This window comes from Fusarium falciforme, chromosome 4, assembly GCF_026873545.1.
Source record: "Fusarium falciforme chromosome 4, complete sequence".
Lineage (NCBI taxonomy): Eukaryota > Fungi > Ascomycota > Sordariomycetes > Hypocreales > Nectriaceae > Fusarium > Fusarium falciforme.
Genome location: NC_070547.1, coordinates 3,436,156 through 3,460,221, shown reverse-complemented (window position 1 = coordinate 3,460,221; position 24,066 = coordinate 3,436,156). Strand labels below are relative to the sequence as shown.

The 24,066-nt window shown below is 54.5% G+C and overlaps 8 protein-coding genes across 8 annotated transcripts; 4 read left to right on the top strand and 4 right to left on the bottom strand.

The window, feature by feature from the left end:
• Window positions 1-2,279: 2,279 nt before the first annotated feature.
• Window positions 2,280-6,057, top strand: NCS54_00578100 (Structural maintenance of chromosomes protein; the record flags this gene model as incomplete). Its single annotated transcript, XM_053151268.1, has 4 exons — window positions 2,280-2,317; window positions 2,393-5,219; window positions 5,270-5,708; window positions 5,759-6,057. 4 exons carry the CDS (start codon window positions 2,280-2,282, stop codon window positions 6,055-6,057), a joined length of 3,603 nt encoding a protein of 1,200 aa, XP_053007243.1.
• A 439-nt stretch (window positions 6,058-6,496) lies between these two features.
• On the bottom strand, window positions 6,497-7,687 carry NCS54_00578000 (MRP-L46 domain-containing protein; the record flags this gene model as incomplete). The annotated part of the gene is made up of 3 exons (XM_053151267.1): window positions 6,497-6,790; window positions 6,843-7,528; window positions 7,639-7,687. The coding sequence occupies 3 exons, from the start codon at window positions 7,685-7,687 to the stop codon at window positions 6,497-6,499; spliced, it is 1,029 nt and encodes a 342-aa protein (XP_053007242.1).
• A 1,061-nt stretch (window positions 7,688-8,748) lies between these two features.
• Window positions 8,749-10,859, bottom strand: NCS54_00577900 (Hypothetical protein; the record flags this gene model as incomplete). The annotated part of the gene is made up of 2 exons (XM_053151266.1): window positions 8,749-10,430; window positions 10,496-10,859. The coding sequence occupies 2 exons, from the start codon at window positions 10,857-10,859 to the stop codon at window positions 8,749-8,751; spliced, it is 2,046 nt and encodes a 681-aa protein (XP_053007241.1).
• A 2,900-nt stretch (window positions 10,860-13,759) lies between these two features.
• NCS54_00577800 (Hypothetical protein) lies at window positions 13,760-14,432 on the bottom strand (the record flags this gene model as incomplete). Its single annotated transcript, XM_053151265.1, has 4 exons — window positions 13,760-13,823; window positions 13,886-14,050; window positions 14,324-14,341; window positions 14,401-14,432. The coding sequence occupies 4 exons, from the start codon at window positions 14,430-14,432 to the stop codon at window positions 13,760-13,762; spliced, it is 279 nt and encodes a 92-aa protein (XP_053007240.1).
• A 755-nt stretch (window positions 14,433-15,187) lies between these two features.
• NCS54_00577700 (Sacchrp-dh-NADP domain-containing protein) lies at window positions 15,188-16,723 on the top strand (the record flags this gene model as incomplete). Its single annotated transcript, XM_053151264.1, has 5 exons — window positions 15,188-15,278; window positions 15,335-15,478; window positions 15,548-15,893; window positions 15,948-16,510; window positions 16,566-16,723. The coding sequence occupies exons 1-5, from the start codon at window positions 15,221-15,223 to the stop codon at window positions 16,721-16,723; spliced, it is 1,269 nt and encodes a 422-aa protein (XP_053007239.1). The 5' UTR covers window positions 15,188-15,220.
• A 594-nt stretch (window positions 16,724-17,317) lies between these two features.
• On the top strand, window positions 17,318-19,164 carry NCS54_00577600 (DUF155 domain-containing protein; the record flags this gene model as incomplete). The annotated part of the gene is made up of 3 exons (XM_053151263.1): window positions 17,318-18,634; window positions 18,683-19,034; window positions 19,091-19,164. The coding sequence occupies exons 1-3, from the start codon at window positions 17,486-17,488 to the stop codon at window positions 19,162-19,164; spliced, it is 1,575 nt and encodes a 524-aa protein (XP_053007238.1). The 5' UTR covers window positions 17,318-17,485.
• Window positions 19,165-19,550: 386 nt separating this feature from the next.
• Window positions 19,551-20,555, bottom strand: NCS54_00577500 (HMG box domain-containing protein; the record flags this gene model as incomplete). Its single annotated transcript, XM_053151262.1, has 2 exons — window positions 19,551-20,117; window positions 20,256-20,555. 2 exons carry the CDS (start codon window positions 20,553-20,555, stop codon window positions 19,551-19,553), a joined length of 867 nt encoding a protein of 288 aa, XP_053007237.1.
• Window positions 20,556-21,808: 1,253 nt separating this feature from the next.
• NCS54_00577400 (Putative T-complex protein 1 subunit theta) lies at window positions 21,809-23,683 on the top strand (the record flags this gene model as incomplete). Its single annotated transcript, XM_053151261.1, has 4 exons — window positions 21,809-21,867; window positions 21,988-23,380; window positions 23,437-23,610; window positions 23,666-23,683. The coding sequence occupies 4 exons, from the start codon at window positions 21,809-21,811 to the stop codon at window positions 23,681-23,683; spliced, it is 1,644 nt and encodes a 547-aa protein (XP_053007236.1).
• Between the last annotated feature and the right edge of the window lie 383 nt (window positions 23,684-24,066).

Below are 24,066 nucleotides of genomic sequence, written 5' to 3'. Positions count from 1 at the left end.
TCTGCATATCACCTACCAACCAGTTGATGATGCAGAGCAGGACAGAGGGCGTCAAGCCTTCGGGGATGGGTACAGCCAAAATGCACAGTTGCTCAGGAAAGCTGTCAACTGCAGAGTTGTTGCTGACCGAGTGTCCCGGGCTGAGTCCAACTTAAACGAGTAAGTTCCCCTGTCTGGCGCGCATGCAGCATCGGCAGTTAAGGTTGGGTGGATGTTGCGTTGCGAGCGATGCAAAGCGAAACGCTGCAATGAGACGTAACCGATCGATGGCGATGGTCGTCAGCGCTTTTAATCCCCGCTGGTTGGCCGGGTTGCGGGATGTTCGGAAGAAGGCTGGGTCTGGGTAGGGAGTTGTTTGCGATGGGGTTGACTAGGAAAGACGGGGGGGATTGCGGCAATGGGAATGGATATGGAATCAAGCAAACGTCGCTTTGTGAAGTAAAATGACAGGGGAGCAAATGACTGTCAACCGACAAGAGTATAAAAAAAAAAAAAGTGGGCGCAAATACCAATGCAAGTTGATTCGTTCGTGGTTGCGGAAGCTGGCTCTTTCCTGGACAGGCGTGGGTGCTTCCTGCTTGGTTGCTCTGCCGCTTGCGCAAGCTGGGCGGTGCTGCTCGCTCCTGCTGTGCTGTGGTTCCGGGAAAATCGGGGTGGAGGGCAGGCCGGGTCTTCTATAAGTGAGTGCTTGTATTTTTATACACGCGGCGCGGCTTTGGGAAGCACGGCCAACGGTTTCTCGGACTGCGCTCGCTTAATTTCCCTCTTGCCTGTTAGCGTCATTTCGCGGCCCCTGCCTTTTTTTTTTTTTTTTTTTTTTTTTTTCTGCTGATTCCCTTGGTCCTCTCCAATAGGCTTGTCCTTTTGGGGCTTGACTCGACTGGGCCTTGACGGCACAAGTGCGGGGGTCCACTTAAAGTGTGGTCCAGCCGCGCTGAGTAAAGTCTCCCAGGCGCCCAGCACCAGCCTCAGGGCGATCGTTGCTGACGGGTTCGGGTCGTCAAGGGGATTCTCTGACAGAGCGGCCACTGTCTAGCGCAACTCGGCAGTCGAGTCAGTTACCCTACACCGTCAGGTTGAATCATGTCTTCTCCCTTGAAATTCCCGACCCGACGTCTGAATTTGATCATTAAAGCCATGTGGCACGCGGGAGGCGCACAAGACGATGTTCTCGGCGTCATTGTGCTGGGTTGCGAAAGCCTACCCTCAGCCTCGATGTTGACAACTTTGTCGATGATGGGAGGATGACCAACAGACAGATCGTGCGTCAACCATCAAGCCCACATACAAGTCCACCAGGCCTGGTGCAGGCATAGCGCAATGCTTGCAGCCTCGTCACAGGCCTCATGCAGCGCTTATCCAGACCGTGCCCGTGCTGCCTAGCCAGGCAGTATTATGCATGTAGATGCCTTCGGCAGACCAGAGGAAACATAATGGCCAATACTGCACGGTGACGCCCTGCATGGCGACAATGGATTGCCTGACTCCGGCAACCTTATAACTGTGTCACATGGCGCGAACGATGCCTCTCAACTACAGGGGCGTTACCAGGCGAGACATATGGGGTGGGCCGACCAAATCAACGGCGATAACCAACAGCGGTCGGACATCCCCATGTTCCGAGCCAACGCCTCATAAAAGGCGACCGACATCAATCACGCATACGAGGTAAAGGCAGGCAAAGTCTCGGCAGTGAGACAAGCCAGGATTGACCCCATGATATCTGCTACCAATGTATCAAAGGGTACCTGATTTGCGAGCTCGGCATGCATGGGTTGTGATGCCACGCGAATCATGCCGTAGAGCTACATGGAATTCATCAACTCGCCCAACTGGTATGGGAAATACTGAAGAGGCATTCGAGCCATGCCGAGGCAGACCCGGGATTGTCTAACGATACAACCCTACTGCACCCAACGGTCTTTCAGGTCCAAACCGTTTGCAAGCCTAGGTATTCAAGGTGGCAGGCAGGCAATCAATCATTCATGCCATTGCCAGCCTAGCACAGGATGATAGAGACCAAGCTTTCCTATAATGCACGGACCATCTGTCGTCAACCAGCCGCTAAGCGCCTAGCTTCTCAGGCAGCAAACCACGTCCCGTCGCAACGACGCGCCAACACCCACCACTTTGATCGCGGTGCTTGAGCCGACGCGTCGAATCGCATCAGGTCGCATCTACGAGGCAAAAGTCGCAGACCGAGTTGAGATTGCGCATCCACTCGCAGACAACTCCCTGTTTCCCTCGCATGTTGCGCTACAGCGCCGGCGCAGCTCATCATGTATATCAAGCAGATCATTATCCAGGGCTTCAAGAGGTAGGTTGTCTGCCCACACGACCCCTCCTCGCACCCGTCTCCATTCTCGCTCACCGCTGACTGACGTATTCGCAGCTACAAGGACCAGACCGTCATTGAACCCTTCTCGTCAAAGACAAATGTCATCGTCGGTCGCAATGGCTCCGGAAAGAGCAACTTCTTTGCAGCCATCCGGTTCGTCCTCAGCGATGCCTACACACAGATGAGTCGCGAGGAGCGCCAGGGTCTCCTCCACGAGGGCTCTGGCTCCGCTGTCATGTCAGCATACGTCGAGATCATCTTTGACAATAGCGACGACCGTTTCCCGACTGGCAACAAAGAGGTCGTCCTGCGCCGCACGATTGGTCTCAAAAAGGACGAATATTCCGTCGACCGCAAGGTTGTGACCAAATCGGACGTCATGAACCTCCTCGAAGCCGCAGGATTCTCGCGATCAAACCCATACTACATCGTGCCCCAAGGACGAGTCACTGCCCTGACCAACATGAAGGAGTCGGACAGACTGAACCTGCTGAAGGAGGTAGCGGGAACACAAGTGTATGAAACCCGTCGTGCCGAGTCGCTCAAAATCATGCACGAGACAAACAACAAGCGAGAAAAGATCGACGAGCTTCTCAAGTACATCAAAGAACGATTGGACGAGCTGGAGGAGGAAAAGGAAGAGCTCAAGGCCTATCAGAACAAGGACCGAGAGAAGCGATGCTTGGAATACGCATACTATTACAGCGAGCAGACTAAAATCCAGAACTCTCTGGAGGAACTCGACAACGCCCGGCAAGACGGCCTTGACAACACTGACATAAGACGAGATGAGTTCACAGAGGGCGAAAAGGCGATTGAGAAACTCGATGCGGAAGTACATAAACTCCAGCGTGACATGGAGATGCTGCAGATTGATCGACGGCAACTTGAGGAAGATCGGCGCGACAACGCAAAGGCGCTGGCCAAGGCAGAAATGAAGACCAAGAACCTCAGAGAAGGACAATCTGCCCAAGAGCAAGCGCGAGCACAACATGCCGCAGAACTGGAATCAGTCCAGGCTGACATAGCCGCCAAGGAGCAAGAGTTGGCGACCATCATCCCTGAGTACAACAGACGGAAAGAAGAGGAGGCCGAGATACGAAGGCAACTCGATCATGTGGAGGCTACGAGAAACCGCCTTTTTGCCAAGCAAAGTCGAGGCTCTCGATTCAGAAACAAGAGCGAGCGTGATGCCTGGCTAAGGCAAGAGATCGAGGAGTTGAATCGCACTATTAGCACCCAAAAGGCTAACAAGATCGACGCGGACGAGGAGGTTGAGAGGGTTCAGCAGTCCATCTCCCAGACCGAGCAAGAGGTTGCTGATCTTCGAACTCGCCTGGCCAATTTCAACAGTGAAAGACAAGCCATCGCAGACGAGGCAACCAAGGCACACGACCTTCTCGAAAAACTGAATGATGAAAGGAAGCTTGTTAGACGAGAGGACGACAAACTCAACAAGCTCATTGGTGATGCTCGGCAAGAGAAGGAGTCATCGGAGCGTGAGCTGTCGAATACCATGGACGGAGCTACTGCGCGTGGTCTGGCAACTATCCGACGGCTGAAGCAAGAGAACGACATTCCCGGAGCATACGGAACGTTGGCAGAGCTCCTCGAAGTCAGCGACGCCTATAGACTTCCTGTGGAACAAATTGCTGGTGCCAGTCTCTTTCACTATGTTGTGGATAATGCAGACACCGCCACTCAGCTTGCAGATGCTCTCTTCAGACAACGAGGAGGCAGAGTAACCTTCATGCCTCTTGCTCAACTGCGACCACGGCAAATCAATCTACCAAGATCCAACGACGCTGTGCCGCTCTTGTCCAAGATCACGTACAACCCCGAGTACGAGAAGGCTTTCCAGCAGGTGTTTGGCAAGGTAGTTGTTTGCCCGAACCTGACGGTTGCCGGCCAGTATGCCAGAAGCCATGGCGTTGATGGTATCACTGCCGAAGGTGACACCACAAACAAGAGAGGTGCCATGACTGGTGGATATATCGACCCACGAAAGTCGCGGCTGCAAGCAGTCCAGTCTGTAAATAAATGGCGGGACAACTACGAGCAGAAGATTGCCGAGTCTCGCAATATCCGCCGACAGGTGGAGCTCAAAGACCAAGAGATCACGGCTGCCATGTCGGAACTTCAAAAGCTGGAGCAGAAGCTGCGGCAGGTCGATGACAGCTTTGGGCCATTGAGCCATGAGCTGAGGAACAAGTCGGTGCATCTAGAGAACGAACGAAACCACCTTGAAGCTGCCATCAAGCGTCGGGAGGGTGTCGAGAAGAACATGAATGTTTTCCTGGAGGATGTTGCAGGCCACGAGGCTGAACTTCAGACCGACTTCAAGAAGAGCTTGACAGCGGCCGAGGAACGCCAGTTGGAGGAACTCAGCGACCGTGTTCAGGAACTCCAGAAGCAATGGAACGAGGCCAGCAATGCTCGCCGTAGCCTGGAAACACGGAAGCAGCTCCTCGAGGGAGACCTACGCCAGAACCTGCAGTTGAAGCTCGACCAGCTCAACAGTCAAGCCTTTGAGAATTCAGCATCTGGATTATCGTCAGGCGGCCTGAAGGAGGCCCAGAGGGAGCTCAAGAAGGCTCAGAAGGCACTGAAAGCTGTTGAGACCAGCCTTCAAGAGACACAGGCCAAGATGGATGACATACAGAACCGTCTTGACCAGATGGCCGTCGAGAAGGCGCAGCGAGAGCAGAGGCAGCAAGAAATCTCGGAGAAGATCGAGAAGCATAAAAAGAGAATGGACAAGAGTCTACGTCAGAAGGCTCTCTGGACGGCGCGGGCTGCCGAACTCGCCAAGACCATCCGGGACCTTGGTGTGCTCCCTGAGGAAGCATTTGATAAATACGAAAACATGGAGGAGAAGACAGTGAGTATTATGGGTATAGAGTGTGAACAACCTGAACTGACCTGCTCTAGATCACGTCGAAGCTCAGGAGAGTAAACGAAGCGCTCAAGAAGTACAAGCACGTCAACAAGAAGGCCTTTGAGCAATACAACAGCTTCACCACCCAGCAAGATCAGCTGATGAAGAGACGAAAGGAGCTGGACGCTTCCCAAACGTCTATTGAAGAACTCGTTGAGCACCTTGACCGTCGAAAGGATGAGGCCATTGAGCGTACCTTCAAGCAGGTCTCGAAAGAGTTCTCGACCATCTTTGGCAAGCTGGTGCCTGCTGGTCATGGTCGTCTGCTTATCCAGCGACGGACAGATCGTCGCCAGGAGCCGGCCGATGACTCGGAGGGAGAGACACGGGGTGCCGTCGAGAACTACATTGGTGTAGGAATCAGCGTCTCGTTCAACTCGAAGCATCTGGACGAGCAGCAGAAGATCCAGCAGCTGAGTGGTGGCCAGAAGAGTGAGTCTACTTCATCCCCTGTTGAGTGGTACCCTTTCTAACAAGATCAGGTTTGTGTGCTCTCTGCCTCATCTTTGCCCTTCAGGCAACCGAGAGCAGTCCCATGGTCATCTTCGACGAGGTGGACGCCAACCTGGACGCCCAGTATCGTACGGCCGTTGCAGCACTTCTCGACTCCATCTCCAACGAGATTGGTACGCAGTTCATCTGTACCACCTTCCGACCCGAGATTGTCCACGTTGCAGACAAGTGCTATGGTGTGACGTTTGTCAACAAGACGAGCACCATCGATTGCGTCACCGCGGACGACGCCCTCAAGTTTGTCGAGGGTCAGGCGAGACCGAACTGAGCGGGAAGAAGAGCGTGATGGGCTTTTGTCTTTGCTGTACCTATCCATCCATGTAGTAGCACTGCGGTTGGAGGGCGGACTTGGCGTTGGGCGAGTTGAGAAAGGTTTCCTTATGCGATGATGAATTGAAATTCCTGCTGTTGTTTTCTCTAGGCTAGAGGGAGGCTGACGATGTTGGTTTGCGATGCCTTGGAGGCGATGAATACCATATCATGTAACAACAGATGATCTAGTCTGCCTCGAATTTCTGTGAGGCGTTTCCCATCCTGCCCCTGAGTTCATGTCTTGTTAATGAGGCTTGAGTCATCTCAGCCTGCCCTGCTATGACGCCGACTTTACGCAGATGCCCACGAGATGATATTGACTTGTCAATTGCTTCTGTACAGCAAGTATACATGATAATTTACACGCAGCACCCTCACTGCCTGGCCCATCTAGTCTACCTGTCGGCCATCATGTTGCGAACGCCCTTGAAGTACTCTGGCGACAGCTCGGCCTCGAGCTCCTCGCGGGTCAGCCACTTGAAGTCGGTGTAGCCAAAGGGGTTGCCCTCGAGGTCCGCCTGGCCGGCCATTATCCGGCCCTTGAGGAAGAAGGTCTTTTGGCCCTTCTTCTCGACGCTGCCGTCGGCCTTGAGCGTGGGCTTTGTCACGACGTGGGCGACGGGCACGCGGCCGACGACCCATGTGTTCATGTTGACACCAGCGGCCTGGTCAAGGACACGCTTAGCGGACTGGAGCAGTTTGTAAGTATCTTTTCGTGCTGAAAGAAGGGGGAATGCTTACCTCGTGTAGGTTCTCGTCCTTGGGAATCACATCCGCGGGGAAGCCCCAGCCATCCTTGCCCTTGACAACCAGATACAGCGTCCGGTCGAGCTGACGATCCAGTCGCTTCACATCGCCCTTGCGGTCGGCCTCTGTGACACGGTCGACGGGCGGCTCGACAGGCACAACATCATCCGGGGCGATGAGCTCGGCATCATCACTGACACGGGCCTCTGCGTCCTTGAGCAGGGCCTTGACGATGCTCTCCTGGTCGCTCAGCTTGTCGCCGACACGGAGCTCGTCGTCCCAAGCCTTGGAGCTCTTGCCATTGTACACACCGAGCTCCTTGGCAACGGTACCCTGGCGCTCCTGGACCTTGACGTTCCAGTCCAGCCGGCGGGCCGTGTCGGGCTTGAAGTAGATGCTCGTGATGAAGGGCGTGTTGAGCCGCTCCTCGAGGCGCTTCTGGTAGAAGAAGAAGGAGTTCTCGAACGGGTGCAGTTTCCGCGTCACCAGCGGCGGCCGGGTGAGGATCATGCCGGACCGGACATCGTAGGGTGGAGGAGGAGGGCGGGACGCCGCTGGAGGGGCAGAGTCTGTGGTGGTGGCGGCTGTGACATCGACGGCAGAGGAGTAGAGGCGGGCCGAGAGTTTAGGGAAGGCGGAGGAGGAAGAAGAAGCGCATCGGACGCAGATATTGGGAGAAGCTAAAGACAATCCCCGCTGGTTAGTTTATACAAGAGCTCTTGAGGTTGAAAGCCCGCTCCAGGTCCCCCAGCGTTCAATTGAGGCCCGGCGGGAGGGCAGATGGACTCACTGGATAGCGCAGCCCGAAGGGCCCGTCCACCTCGACTTGATGCTGTCATTATAGCCGTCTACCCTCGGTGGAGGAGGGGGTAATATGGGTGCGATTTGGGGACCGACGTTGGTGATGTTCCCACGATGCTCTCGCGCCTCTAGAACTTTTTCCTTCTCCGGCTCGAGGTACGTACCTCTGTCCAATTGGTGACCGTGCCTCGAGGTTCTGAACTCTTAGAAGGCTTACCTAAGACCCCTCAGAGCCCACTTGTGCCTCAGGCATCAACTACTCTACCATAACCCACAGCAAATTTCCAATTCTCTTTTCCTTTTTTCTTTCTTCTTTTTCTCTTTCAAGGCACCATTTCCTTATCGTCAAGACCTGTTTCCACCTCCAGAACGTCCTGATCATTTACGTGTGCCGAGAGTGAATTCCGCAGTCTTTTTCGCTAGCGGGACCTGCAAGAAGCTTTTTCTTATCATTTTCCCACCGGGTTCTGTTAGATAGATACTGCTGACATCTCATCCGCGCCAAGTCTGGTTTATTGTCCGTCATGTGCTTGCATTTCGCTCAACCCACCACGCAGCTATCGTGGAGGGAGAGATTAAGCCGAGCGTTCTCGCTGTCATTCGCCTCTTCATCGTGATACAATTTCCTCTCAGTCCAACCTCGCTCTCTGAGCCAAGCAGAGTATCAACACCTGGGCAGCTGTCGTGCCCTTTTGCTGGTAACCGGTTATCTGTTGGGCAGACGCGAGGCTAAACTGTGAATCTCAGGTTCTCTGTCAACATTGCACATAACACTGCGATTCGTCTGAACTTCGAATTGCGGTTCAAAGATGCGGCTTTGATTTCCTAAACCCTAGGCTCAAATGCCTGCCGAAAATGATATACAGACACATAACTGAATACACATGGAGCCAAGATAATAATGGCCCAGACACACAAGATACAAACAAGACAAGACCCACGATCGTAACCCAACCCAACCCAACTCCTTCGCCGCACCACGCACGCTATTCGAAATTCAAAGAATGATGCTCCTCTTCAAATAATGCTGGGTATCAAACCACATGGACCGCCCCATGATACCTGAACGCCCGCTAAACTCAGTTCCCGCTTTCTGTCGTTAAGCAGACAGTTCTGCAACTGCTTGAGCCACCTCTTTGGTCGCTCTCTTTTCCCATTGCCGGCGGGCATCGTCATTCAGCGAAGCTGCGCCCTTGACTTCGTCATAAAGCTTTCTCGAGATGTCCCTGTTGATGGTTGAATACTGCTCTGTCGTCAACTTCTGAGACCGCCAGTGCGGTCGCAATGCGCCCTTGACGATCTCATTGATCCTGATTTTGTCTTCATGAGTGATATCGGACGCCGCGTTGGGCCTTGTTGGAGATTGGTCTTTTGGTGGTTGCGCGGGTACCTGGTGTGCCCGGCGTGGCCGGGGTTGGCGGAGCTCCAACGGCCGACCCTCGGGCGGTCTAGTTGACTGTGTCTCCTGTGGCCTGCTTGGTTGTGCCTCTTGTGGTCTTCTTGACCGCGCTTCCTGCACGCCATGTTCAATGTTCTTAGTCTTGTTGGCGCGGGTAGGTGAATAGTTTGCTGGTGGGTAGTGAGGCTGGATAGTGGTGCTAAGTGAAAGGGTTGGTGAGGTTGGTCGACCCGCCAGACTGAGCAGGGGAGGAGGAGTGGTGGAGAGAGCTCGGGGGCTGCCATAAGCGGATGACGAGGGAGAAAGCGCTGGCGATAGGGCTGGCGACGAAGCATCTGGTGGATGTCGCCATCCATTCATCGTGCCCGACGTCTCATCGTCCGACATGTTGCTCGGCTCGAGTTCCTTCAGAAGCGACGAGACGAGGGGAGGGTCTATACCACCAATGTTGACCACACCATTTCTGGTCGACGATCCATTCGTGACTCGTCCGGCCGAGGGGCCGGGCGCTGGGGATGATACAGAGCTCGAGCCCTCGCCATTCTGGGTCGGAAGTCGCCGAGTTCGAGGTCGCTTGAGCTTGCGTTCTGGCTCCTGGACGGGTTCCCGAGGGGATGCCGTGACTGATCGCACCTTGCGCTTGCGAGAGTTGGTACTGGACTCTTCAACCTCGCGGGCACGCGCGAGAGCGCCCCATGCTTGTCTCTCCTCGGCTGTTTCTCGCACGGGCTCAGGCGCGGGCGCGGGCTGAAGGCGCTCGCTTATGGCGGGGGGGATATTGTTCACAAAGACGTCGCGAGCGCCCAGCCGGCGGGCTATGTCCATTCGCTGTTGCCATCTCTCGAGCTCGCGCCGACCGCTCTCTTGGAACCGCCGATATTGCTCAAGCTCCTCATCCTCATCATCGTGGTTGTCGAGGTCCAAGTCGCTCATCTCGTAGAAGCGACCCGAAAACTGGCCCCAGGCGCCCTGCCACTCAGCATTTCGAGCTTGACGGCGGGCCCTTCGCATACGTTCTCTAGTTCGAACTCGGTATCCGCGCACATTTCGTGGATTTGGGCGTCGGACAGATGTGAGACGAGGGGACCGATCAGTCTCCTCGGCAAGCTCTGGCTCATCCTCGAGCTGGAAAAGATGGGCACATTCCATACAGTACCATGCGCCGTCGGGGATTGCCTCGAGACCAATGCAGTGGGTGTGATAGGCGGCATCGCAACTGTCGCAAAGGAGGAGGATATCTTCCCGCTCTGCCGAGTTGCAGATAGGGCACGGATTGCCCTGTTCCTCCTCCTCCTCTTCGGGATTATCGCCCAACCACTGGGTCACGTCGAATTCGGCGATCTGCTTCTTGTCTTGGACTTCGTATTTCGAGATGGGTGTTCCTGCATAGTGACACCAGTCAGCGTGTGCAGACAGGCATGCACGAAGGCGGGTGAGCTAAACTTACCATCGACTCCGTTGTAAACGCGGACCGAGTGGAAGGGATTACGGCAGATGGGACAGGTGTTTGTCTTTTGAGCCCAGGAGCGAATGCAAGCATCGTGAATAATATGATTGCATCCGTCAAGGGCGGCGACAATGTTGAGATAGCTGGAATCATCGTCGAGGGAGCTGGGAGCTGTAGCGTAGAGAGCGGTAGCGGCAGCCATGGGAGCGGGTTCGGGAGCGGGTTCGCCGCCAGCGACAGCACCGTCAGTGGCAGCAGCATCAGCAACAGCATCAGCTACACTGACGGCGGCTTGAGCGTCCGTCTCGAGGGCGGCCCGTGGTAAGGGATCCAGGCATATAATGCACTGCTCCGGCTCAGACATGATGTCGTTTTGGATAACAAAGGCCGTATCTTGATGGAAACATGTAAAAGAGAATCGGCCAAAGAAAATGGATTCGAGCGGGCGGCGGGCGTGGTAAATGTGGTGGTGATCGATTTAGGCGGGATGGCTCGTTTTTTTGGGGGGCAAAGCGGCAGGGCCTGGCTGTGAGTGGTGATGTATTAGTGGATGGGACGGACAAGAGAGCGCCTGGGAGGGCGAGGGATGGAGCAGCCTGCTGAGAATTGAAGGAAGGAAGTTCCAAGTGCAGCGGGCCTCCAGAGGCGGTTTTGGCGCCTGTTAGGGGGGGCCTGACAATGGTCCAATCAGGGGCCGTCGGTCCGCGGGGAGCATCAGTCCCTGCTACCTTTTGGGGCTGGGCTTCTGTGAGGAAGAGAGACCCTGGATGACTGGCTCTGGGTACCTGAGGTCGCGTCGAGTCGAGTAGAGTCGAGGCGAAGATGACGGGAAGATGAGTGGAAAGGGGGGTTGAAGGTGGGGAGATGATGGGGTTGATTATGTTGAGAGAAATACAAAATAAATACCTCTTGTTTTTTCCTCTTTGTCCTGTCTCCGAGTCCAAGCAAGACGCTGCGCTGGGCTCGCTGCTCTGTCCGATTCCCAAGTCGGGTTGTCGCCAGACAAAGGTACAGGTACAGGTATCCCTGCGAGTGGTACTAACAGTGAGCCACCCAAGTTGCAGGGTCCTGGCTGCCTGTTCAGAGGTGGAACTGCAGTCGTCGGCGTAGTCGTAGGCGTAGCCGGTCGGCAGAGTGATTGAGAGTGAATAATAATAAGATGAGGAACAACAAGATTAACAAAGGGGAGGAAAAGTTTTGTCCGTTTCTCAAGTGGCTGGTGATACACTCGAAGTGGCTTGTTGAAATCGTGTCGTCAGTGACGTTCTGGAAGCCCACATGTGGTAGGGGATGCCCGTTATGAAGCTTCACGGCTGTAGCGTGTATCGAACTCTCAAGGTTGGGGACAAGACAAAGCGTGAATTCCCCTGAGGAGAAGGTCGATGACTGGGGACAAGTGTCTAGGCTGCCAGGGAGGGGGAGATGGGTTTGATTGGAAAGAGGCAGGCAAGAGGCAAAGAATGAGAATGGAAATGAAGGTGAATGGATGACGGAGCGATGGAATCCGGCATGGGACGGTCCTGTGCCGTGCTCTTCTGTGCTGTGCTGTACTATTATGCTCAGGTTGTTTTCTCCGCCTGCCCAGAAGGGAAGACACCCAATGTAAGGAAACTCTTTTTACGTGTGACCGTCCATCCCCCTACTACTACGATACCTTCATGGGCTGGGCTAACCTCCGATGCGAGCGTCGTCGCCGTAATTGGTACCGAGCACAGCATGTTAACGAGGTACCTGGCAGATTGGTCAGTCTCTCCCGCTGCACTGAGCACTGAGCTCACCCCGAGGCTCCAGCTGTTGAGCAAGGCGTCACCTGCGACACGACGACTCCATCCGCCCCATGCGCATATTGCCATTAGGCCTGCCTGACACCCGAACATCCTCTTACCCTCTGGTTCCTCATACGCACGAATACTCACTCAGGTACAAGTCAAGTGTCAAGTGCTTATCTCACCGACCCTCAACTGCAAAAGACTACCGTCGAGCTGAGCAATAGCCCAGCCCACATTTTGCCTTGAAATGCCCTATTAGCTCATCCCGCCCAGCACAGGCGATGCGGTCCTCGTGACGGATCTCGCCTTGCTTGAACTGGGCTTCCACGTTTATCGGGGGGGTTCTGAGCACCAACCCCCGACAACCTCTAGCCCCATGACGAGTCACGGACGCACTCGGGCTGTTGCTGTAGATGGCGTCAAACCTCCCTTGTTAGGCGGTCTGCTCTCGCTCTGCGCATCAAACGCGCAATAACTGAGTCGACAACCGTCGTGGGTCTCCGCTCGACTCACGATGCGACCTTGAAGGGTATACTCGAGTGATAGATCAGGGTTCTTGGGATAGGCCCCTCTTGCTTGTGTGGTCCGGCGCCTAACACTAGGGATGGGCTTCGCGTCCTCTCATAGGGCCGTAACAGAGACACGCAGTTTTGTTTTTGTTTCTTGTTTATTACTTCCCGTGAAAAAAAAATATTATCGTCTGGCTGCAGAGGTGGGTTCGCCATCGGAGAGAATCGTCGAGATTCGGCCGCGATCTGCTGCCAAAGCAATGCGCTGCGCTGTCTCATGCGTGCAGAGACATGGAAACCCCCACTTGCGCTCGGAAGGCAGGACGGCAAACCACCTTGGTCAAGGTCATTGCCTTGGCCCACTGGGCTCGACTTCATGAGACGGACCTGGAGCCTTCATCATCTTCCATCAGCCTGTCACGGTTGCAGTCAGCTCGACATCTGCCGCACTTGCGGTCTGACCGGCCCACAGAGCAAAACGGGTCCTCTGCCTTCACATGAACCAACCATCTGAGACTGATATTCGATCATACACGCGGTATATCCGTGACTCTTCTACGATGCCGATGACGTCTAAAACCCCAACTGCCCTGGTCATCCCCCCGACCTCTAACAGGCCAATCTCTTCAGTGCGCTGAACTCTACCACGATGATATTGGATGTGAGTTGGGGCTTTGTCATTCTTGACGATAATAACGCTGTCTTGTCTCGCCCACGAGTTGAAATCCCAAGCGCTGGTTGGCCGTGGCTTCACACAATTCGTGGGGCCTCTGCCGCCAGGTCGCAAAGATCCATCTGTTCGTTGAAAGGGTCCGAAACCATGCAATTCATTTTTGTTCATTGCTAATCGAACGGCCTCTATGCGACCGAAGATCGGGTGCTGACGTCCAGTCCGCCAACTCGTAGTGTAGGCACGAAATCCATGTTCCCCCGTACACCAGACCGAAAAGCAAAGCCGTTTTCCCCTCCCGCTAAAGTCCACTCCTTTAAACCTCAGCAATCTCCCGGAGTCGTCGCAGAGTCGATCGCATGGCGGCGGCAGCGGGGGTGCTGTGTTGGTGTTAGTTCTCCATTGCTGTGTCAGTTGTCGCCGTAGCGGAGAGGGGACGCACGAGACAACGTAAGCGCCACCGGCGACGGTGCGCTTGCAAGACTTGCAGTCCCAGATACCAGTGGCCTGTCGCTTCACGGTGACCTTTCCGCAGAAGGTGCAGGTGTACTTGGCGTGCTGGGTGATTTCCATCTTCTTGACCTGCTTTCGCAGGGAGGCACCGTAACTGTACAGCCATGCGTTAGTTGCTGTGGCTCGATATGATCATGCCGGACCGTCGAGTGGTGGTCTCATTCCCTGCTGCCCTTGATCTGCCACGACCGTTCCAAGCTGCCAGGATTCTTGTTCCAGTTGTGATCCAGTGCCCCGTCTTGATGGTTGACGCAGTCGCAGATACCAGGGAGAAGTCGCAAGCACAAGGGAGGTCGTGGCAGAGGCGAGGTCGTAGGGAGAGATCGTTGTCGAAGTTTTATCGGCGATGGGATATCGTGAAACTTACCGGGTACCATATTTACCGCTGCCGACAGAGTTAGCAATTTGATTTCCAGCAGCAATTCAGCAACGGGGGATACGCACGTCACGCCGACCTTCTTCGTTCGCTTGGTCATCTTGAGGGTTTATGTGTGGGACGTCTTGGGAGGATGAAGACGGAATGATAGACGAGCGGAGGTGAAGTTGCTCGACTGCGGTTGGAGGCTGACTGCGAAAGTGTGCTTGGAATTGGACCTGTGATTTTCGTTAGGGCGCAAGCACGTAGCACGTGAGAGGAAGCGAGTGGGCCCCACCTACTTTTTTTTTCTTTGAATTTTGGCAATTGAGGAAAAACCTCGGCAAAATGCTAGGAGTCGAGACGGAATCTGACTCGGAGGAGATTCTCGGTTCTTGTGGATTTTCCGTCAACCTGATTCGTGCAGGCTCCCAGCTGTCTTTGTGCACGGAAGAGCATTGGGTGTGGCAGGTGAGCTGAGCTGTATTAGCTTGGTGACTCTTCCATTGAGGTGGTGAAGTCGGACTACAAAATGGAACCGTCATATTGGCCTTTTGTGTTGGTGGTAGAAAAATTCACTTATTTCTACACTCATCGCACCAAGGGATGGCTCATTACTCCAGCATCTGCCAGCTGAGGATCACTGACACATGAGGCCGAGATAAGATGCTGATGCGGCTGGGCTGAATACCAGGATCCCTTGAAGCTCCTGTGGGTGGGCCGGCTTGGAGCAAGACACCGACCACTTGGGTGTACCAGAGCTACTTCCAGAGGTAGAATGATGTACAAGAAGACATGGCATCGTGTCTAGAGTAGTGCCACGTTCTCGTATTTTACACGACTTCTTTCCCCTTCTCCTCATCGGTCCTACAAACCTATTCACTCCATTGTGCAACCACTAGCTTCAATATGCCTTTGATCAAAGAGCATGGTCGTCAATACGACCTCGTCGTTTTTGGAGCTACCGGTGAGTTCAAGACGGGAGGCAATTGAGCAACTCATACAAATCTGACCGCTTCCAAGGCTATACGGGCAAATGGACTGCCGAGTACATCACCACCCACCTCGCAACTGACCTGAAGTGGGCTGTCGCCGGCCGCTCAGAGTCCAAACTGCAAGCTGTCGTGGACGAGTGCAAAAAGCGCAATCCTGACCGGCTGCCACCAGGTATGAAGCAATTCCCATTGCAGGCATGGAAGGGCCACGTATTTTTAACCTCAAACTAATATTGTGCAGGCATTGAGATCGCCAGCCTCAACGACAATGACTTGAGTGCACTCGCGAAAAAGACGTGTGTCCTCATCACCGCTGTCGGCCCATACAGTCTCTACGGCGAACATGCCTTCAAGGCTTGCGCTGAGGCGGGAACCCATTATGTGGATGCCACGGGCGAGTTCCCATGGGTTCACAAGATGATCAAGAAGTATGAGGCGACTGCTAAGAAGACGGGTGCTATCCTGATCCCTCAGTCTGGTATTGAGTCTGCTCCCGTGGACCTCGGCACATGGGCTATGGCCAAGGCAATCCGCACCGAATTGGGAACTCCGACCAAGGATGTTACCATTTCTCTGCACAGGATCAGGTGAGTTGTACTTGATGAGTTGATAAGATACAGATATGCTGACAGTGGTCACAGCTCGACCCCTTCTGGTGGCACTCTGGCTACTGCGCTCGGCCTTTGGGATATCTTCACATTGAAGGAAGTGAAGGAGGCCAACAGCCCATATGCTCAGTCTCCTATCCCCCACAAGGAGCCCACGAGGCCCAAGGACTCTATCCTTGAGAAGATCTTTGGTGTTCGAACTATCCCTAACCTTGGTCTGATGACTACTTCTGCCATGGCATCGACCAACATCCCCGTCATTGAGCGGACCTGGGGACTGCTCTCAGAGACACCATCTCGAAAGGATGAGTTCTACGGACCCAACTTTACCTGGTCAGAGTACATGAAGGCTCGCAATTGGCTCCATGGAATCTTCATTCACTGGCTCCTACTGATTGGAGGCATGTTGGTTGTGTCGATTCCTCCGTTGAGGGCGTTTCTTAAGAACCGTGTCTTGCAGCCTGGAGAAGGCGCTAAGCACGAAGACACAGAGAACGATGCGCTTGAGTACAAATGTATTGCGTATCCTGACTCTGAAAAGGCCACAGGCAAGGCAGCTTATTGCCACATGTGGTATCATGGCGGCATATACTACTGTAAGTGATGGAACTGCATGAGCTGTACCGTTGACAAGTGCTAATGACTTTCCAGTGACGGGCATGCTGCTCGCAGAGATCGCTGCGACTATCTTGGAAGATGAAATCCAGCTTGATGGAGGCTGCTATACGCCGGCCTGTCTAGGCCAAGGCCTAATTGGTCGACTGGACGACTCTGGCCTCAAGATGGAGGTGAAGATTATTGACGCTTAGAGCATGGACGGGTTGGCAATGGCATCTCTTTATCCAAACATGTTTTCTGGGACATTCAGATGACCCTGCCATGTGCTTGGAGCCGGGCCTCCCCTGAGAGTCTACGCGAAGCAGATGCCTCTGAAATTGATTGCGAATTGTCAAGTTTTGATGTGTTTTGTGGTTTCACATGTGACGCCATCACTTACATGGCGTGTTGATATTGGATGTGATATATGTGAGTAAGTCACTGACTGCATTGATTTAACCCAGGGTAAGGGAAATAAAAGAGACAAATTCCAACATCGTTTCCAGAAAGCATTCTATGAGTCTCAGAGCAACATATCTTCACTCTAGTCTCATTATCGTCTCTTCAACTCCATGGCAACTCATGAACCTTCAAGGTTGAAAGGCGGGGAACATTGCTCGTTGCCCCGGTCCCGTCGCCAGGGCCAGTCAAGTTGCACGTGGACGCGCTGTAGCTTGGCTGCTTTAGTGGCGGGTCCCCTGTCGCTCTCGCATTCAGTGGGCCGAAATTGGAGAAAACCTTCTGTCCAAGTTGGGTGCAAAACGTCATCATCAGTCATTATCCTCAGTAAAAGCTCTTCCGTTCGATCTACCACAGCATTCCTATCGCATCAACCATCTTTGACAGTCTTTTTGCGCCATCCGTCAGAGACCCTTGTTACTTCCCGCTCTCTGGGAGAGTGGTGTTGCATCGCTGAATTCAATTGCTCGCGCCTTGTCGCCCTCGACACTTTCACCATTGTGAGCTTCACCAAGATGGATTCTCACACCACCACCACCACATCCGACGCGCCGCCCAGCGAATCAACACCTCTGTTGCCGACCGAGACTCGTCCCAAGGGAACCCGATCCGTTACATTTAGCGACAACCCCGTCACACGAACCATCGAGCCCAGCCGACTACAATTGCAACCGCGAAGCCCTCACCACCATGGCGCCGGATCCAGCAGCGGCGCCGGCGGCCCTCCCATGCTCACAGCCCTCAACAACAAGCTCCGCAGACGCAACAGCCAGGGATCTGTGCCTGCGGTAGCTCATATGGCCGTCGGGCCCAAGATTGGTCCCCAGCGAAGCACCAAGAAGACGGAGAAGCTCAAGCTACTCCCCGCCCCGGACCTGGACGAGGAGGCCGACGAAGAAAGCGGAAGAGATGTCTACTCTCAGTACACGAGGATTAAAGATCCCGCCGCGCGAAGGGATGCGGCAAAGCTGGGTAAGGCAGACAGAGACCGGCTCCCCCGTGTAACAGCGTACTGTACCGCGAACCGGTACGAGATGGACGCCCTGATGAGGTTCCTCAAGGGGAGGGGCAAGACCAGGGGCGCAAACCCCAAACTCATCGACGAATGTATATACACGCCGTACAACTACGCTGCCAAGAGCGCTCGCAGCCGCGATCCGGTTCAGAACTATGAGCGACGACACTCTACTGGTGGCGACGCCATGGATGAGAGGCCTCAGAGGAGTGATTTGATCAATCTCCAGCAAGAAGGAGTTGAATCAGAGACTCGGGAGCACTCCTCGGGTCACAATGGCCATACTAATGGGAACGGCTCCCATATTGGCAACGAAGACATTTTGGGTTCCGCCGTGGATGACCGCGGCCCCATCGAGAGCAATCCGGACTTCGACACACACATACACACACCCGAGGTGTTCCTCTTTGACTATGGAGTTGTGGTCATCTGGGGAATGACCGAGGCCCAAGAGGCCAGGTTCCTGAAGGAGATATCCAAGTTCGAGACGGAGAAGCTCGCGGCCGACGACGTTGAGACGGAAAAGTTCAACTTTTACTACACAAAGGACTACCAGGCCCGTATATACAACGACTTTATCACCCTGCGCGACAAGAACAACTACATGACCAAACTGGCCATCTCCCATGCGGTGGCGCAGAGCGTCAAGGTGAGCAAATGTCCAAAAAGCTGACAATGGCTGTGCTAACTTGTTCAGACTTCACTCTACGAGGAATTGATAGCGTCAACTGTCGAAACGTGCAAAGACATTCCCACCCAAATAGCGACGACGGGAAAGATTGCGCTCCGGCGATCGCAAATCAACATGCAGATCGGCGAGCTCTTCATCCTCCGCATCAGCATCCACCTCAACGGCTCAGTCCTCGACACCCCCGAGCTGTTCTGGGTAGAACCGCAGCTCGAGCCTGTGTACCAGGCCGTGAGGAGTTATTTAGAGATGGACCAGCGAGTTGGTCTTCTCACAGAACGTCTCGACGTCATAGCCGATTTGTTAGCTGTGCTGAAGGGAGAGCTTAGCCACGGTCATGATGAGAAGTTGGAGTGGATTGGTATGTTATCACCGTTTCTGACGCCAGATATATGCCCAAACTAACCAACCTGTTAGTGATTATTCTCATTGCAGCCGAAATCCTCGTCGCCGCGATAAATATCGTGGTAGACTTGTACATTGGTGACTAGAACACAGCCTAGCCAGGCCACTTTATTCTCTCCCGCTCTTTCGCCGTTAATACAGCGCTCCCTAGCGAAGTGGGATTGTGTACTTCTTTTTGTCTTGGGGGGAAACCAGAAAATCGTATGGGATGGATCGGGAGTACCGGTGTAAAACATACAGAATATTTAGATAAGATGGCTTCGCGGCAACGGTGGAAGACGATGCGCGCGGAGAGGGAGTTTTCTTTACTCTATTGTTCCCGTTTCTTTCTGAAACCTTTCCGAATATCATTTCCTTAATGCGAAAACCCCTTTGAAAAGTGTGCAATGGCCAAACATGCGCAGTGTGACCGAATCCATGAACCCACCAGAACGCCTCCCCGATATTATCAAAGTCTGGCTGATGATGCCGCTCACTCTCCTGCCTTCTCACCCGCCTGCGTATCCTGGTCCTCGGTGTCGTCGCCCATCTCGACATCCTCGTCTTGAGCTGCGGGCTTGGTCTCTTCGGGCTTCTCCTCTTCCTTCTTATCCTCGGCAGGTGTCTCCTTAGGTTCAGAGCTCTTAGCCTGTGACTGTTCGAACTTGGCCTGAAACTCGTCCCTATCGGCTTCAGGCAGTTCCTTCCAGCCGCGGGCCAGCTCACTCTCCACGTCGACTTCGGCGTCACCGTCCTTGTGCTTAGCCTCGAGGGCAGGTCGTGTCTCGGAGCAGTACAGCTCAAAGGCGTCGGCGGGCTTCTTGGCTTCCTTAGAAACGCCGTTGGCGCGCGGGCCCTTGGACTGGCTCTCGGGCGGGTGCGAAAAGGTCTCAGACGTGGGCGAGCCAGCGTTCTGGGTGTTGAACGAGGCACCGCCAGGTGCCTTGGCCTCGGCGTCCGGCATCATGGACTTTCGGTGGCCTCGCTTGGTGCGCAACGGCTTATCCTTGGGCTTCTGGGGGTTAGCAGCTAACTCACTGGGGATGGCGAATTGGTAGTCCTAATCCAAGCGCAAAAGCATCAACATTGAACCGGGCGCCGGCGGCAGACCGGAGAGAAGGATTTGCCAAGCAAACGCGAAGGGAAAGGGTTTGTGCCGAAAGATTTGGGGGAAAACGAAGGAAGGGGGAGAGCGTACTGTAGGAGGCGGGCTGGGGCTGCCATCAGAATCTTCGACGTTGGCGCTGGTACGCTTCGCGAGTTGTTCGAGCAAGAAGGCGCGCTCTATTCGCAGCTTCTCGACCTGGCGCTTGATACGGGCGAGGCGGAGGCGTGCGGCATCGTTTGCGTCTTCAACTTCGCTCGTGCGGTTCTTCAGCTGGATGCATTTCCGTCGGTAGGCCTCCTCGACCGAGGGAGGGAGGGCGGTGGGGATGGCTGTCGAGCGAGGAAGAGGAGGGTCAGCGTCTGGTGCTTTGCGCTTGAGGGTGATGGGCATGGTGGATGTTGCGAGACGAGGCGATGCGATGCTAGACTCAAGAAGGATGGCGCGAAAGGAGGCAGGGACGGGTTATCGCGATGACGATGAATATGGATACGTCGCGACGGATGTGAATGAGGATGGTGGAGGGTGCAAGGGAGACATCCATCGATGCGTGCGCTCGCTCAGGCTTATCCGTGGGCTCAGAATTTGGACGGACGGGAGCCGGGACCGCAGGCCAACAGACAGCAAGAACCCACTGTGAGCCGTACAGACATGAACTCCATTGAACTTGACACAAACAAGAAACTCACCAGGCATGATGTGAAGGAAGGTGTTATCGCGATGAATGACGCCGCGTCGCGACAAAAAAAAAAAGTGACTATTCTCCTTGGTGGTGTAATATGGGATTCAGCGCGACGGCCGCGGCTGGTCAATTGGAGGATTCCGGCGCAGTCGTCGACACGGTGGAGGATCTGGCTGTATCACGGAGGAGCAGGTCGTCGACAAATAAGGCGTGTTCTCGTGGTCGAGTTCGATGCTGCAAGCCCCGAAGAGTCAATCGACGGTGGAAAAATACTAGGTAAAAGATGCCGAGGGAGGATGTGGCGCCGGCTTGAAAGAGGCAAAGTTGAAAGAGTTTGGATGAGGAGAAAACGCGGGAAAAGGTCCTGGTCCAGGGCATCAGCCATCACGAGCCGTGCCGCCGTCGCCGGGGGAGGCTCTAGCGATGGTGTCGCTGGTGCTCACCACCGAGCAACGTCCTTTCGCGGGTCCCCCATCTGGAGTCAAGCCACAGGACGCAAGGCTGTCAGGGGCTTGTGGCGCAAGCATTGGGATGGCTGTGATTGGATCATCAGCCCCTGGCTTGCCCCTCGAAGGACAAGGCTGTCAAACTTGGGGTAGATAGGTTCACTCTGATCACATGAGCCATGGAGGAAGTTGTTAATTAGGTAGATGGTCTTTCTAATGAAGTTTAATTATTATTAAATTTTTTTATTGCATCTCCTACCTATCCACTGCAGCAACCTGGCCACGTAAAAAATCATTCACGAGCTGGCATCTACCAGAACAGGGGTCAGCTAGGCAGCTGGGTACGTACCTACCCACTAAATCGACCGCCCACGACGCCCGTGGAAGTTTTTATGGTGGGAGGGAGATTGGAGCTGGTGGGCGAAATCCATCGTCAGGAGCATCACCCTCAACTTCACCCTTGACACTCTCGACCTCGCCACAACCAGACTCGACCCCGTCGCTCTGTGGCAGTCATCATGTCGCTCAACATCCCCAACGCCCCCAACGCGGGCCTGTTTAAGCAGGGCTACAACAAGTGAGTTGAGTTCCTGTTCCCCTCCTGCTCCCCGTCCTTTGGACAGCAGCTCCCCGCCTCTTCATGGCTTCTTCGATATCCTCACCTTCAGCGCCGCAAATGCTTACTGTTCCTCTCCAGCTACGACTCGGAAGATGGCGCCGTCCTGCGCAACATCGATGCCTGCAGGGCTATCGCCTCTACCGTCCAGACCTCGCTCGGTCCCTACGGTCGCAACAAGGTCGTCATCAACCACCTTCAGAAGATGATCCTCACCTCGGACGCCGCCACCATCCTCCGCGAACTCGACGTCGTCCACCCCGCCGCCAAGCTCCTCGTCATGGCCAGTCAGCAACAAGAGGCCGAGATGGGTGATGCTACCAACCTGGTCATAGTCCTCGCCGGCGAGCTGCTCCGGAAAGCGGAGGACCTGCTGCGCATGGGTCTCAAGACGTCGGATATCGTCATCGGCTACGAGAAGGCTCAGAAGTTTGCTCTCGAGACTCTTGAGGAGCTCTCGGTCGACAAGGTGGAGGATATCCGGGATCAGGAAGAGCTCAGCAAGGCCATCAGCACCGTCATCGCCAGCAAGCAGAACGGCAACGAGACCTTCCTCGCTGATCTTGTTTCGGAGGCTGTCCTCGCTGTGCTCCCCAAGAACCCCGCCAACTTCAACGTCGACAACATCCGCGTCGTCAAGATCATGGGTGGAAGTCTCGAGCAGAGCAGAGTTGTCAAGGGCATGGTCTTCCCCAAGGAGCCCGATGGATCTGTCAAGAAGGCCAGCCGCGCCAAGGTCGGTGTCTTCACCTGCCCCATCGATGCTGGCCAGACCGAGACCAAGGGTACCGTTCTCCTGCACAACGCCAAGGAGATGATGGACTTTACAAAGGGCGAGGAGTCTCAGCTCGAGACCGCCATCAAGGAGCTTCACGATTCGGGCCTGCGCGTCGTGGTCTGCGGAGACCGAGTGGGAGACTTGGCTATGCACTACCTCAACCGTTACGGCATCCTGTGCATCCGAATTCTCAGCAAGTTCGAGCTTCGAAGAGTCTGCCGTGTGGTCGGTGCCACCCCCCTGGCCCGGTTAGGTGCTCCCATGCCCGACGAGATGGGAACTATCGATGTTGTTGAGACCCTCGAGATTGGTGGTGACCGCGTCACTGTCTTCCGACAAGAAGATGAGGTCACCCGGACGGCCACCCTGGTTCTCCGAGGTGCCACCCAGAACCACCTTGATGATATCGAGCGTGCTGTCGACGACGGTGTCAACGTTGTCAAGGCCATTACTCGCGATCCTCGATTGGTCCCCGGTGCTGGTGCCACAGAGATTGAGCTGGTTGAGAGGATACAGGCTCATGGTGAGACGACTCCTGGTCTTAGCCAGTACGCCATCAAGAAGTACGGCGAGGCCTTTGAGGTTGTGCCCCGAACCATCGCCGAGAGTGCCGGCCTGGATGCCACCGAGGTTCTGAGCCGACTTTATGCCGCTCACGCTAACAGCGACGACTGGGATACTGGTGTTGATATTGAGGTTGGTTGATATTGTTCATTGCACCTTGGAATATGGAACTGACACGTGAAATCCAGAACGATGATAACACTGGCATCCTTGACGCCAAGGACGAGGGCATCCTCGACCTTCTCATCTCCAAGCAATGGGCCATCAAGCTCGCCACCGAAGCCGCTCGCACAGTCCTTTCGGTCGACCAGATCATCGTGGCACGACAAGCTGGTGGACCAAAGCCCCCGGGTCCCAACCCTGTAAGTTTTCAAGCCGGCTCTACGCTCCTAGGCTCACGTTGACTAACTTGTATAGAACTGGGATGAGGACTAAAGGGTTGAGTTAAGTTCAAAAGGACAAGGCAGGGAATGTGTGAATAAAACTCCCGGTAGTATGGGCGGTTAGATATACCCTCAACTAAGGCTGTCAAATCATGTGTGAACGCATCAATGTGAAAAGCAAAAGGGCAATGCGCAGGATTTGCGATGCCTGTATCTAGAGTAGCCATTCCGGCCATAATGGTAAATACCACCAAGGGACTAATACCCAGCCAGTGCTTGTCAAAGATATGATAATGGCCCATTGTTCAAGTATATGCGAACTAAGCGGTCTTTGTGACTCCTGGCGAATGTGCCTGCGACAGACACTCTTAATACAGTAACAAGAGAAATGTTGGGAACCTTTCTCGACTTTCTCTCGAGACGATCTTATTCCAA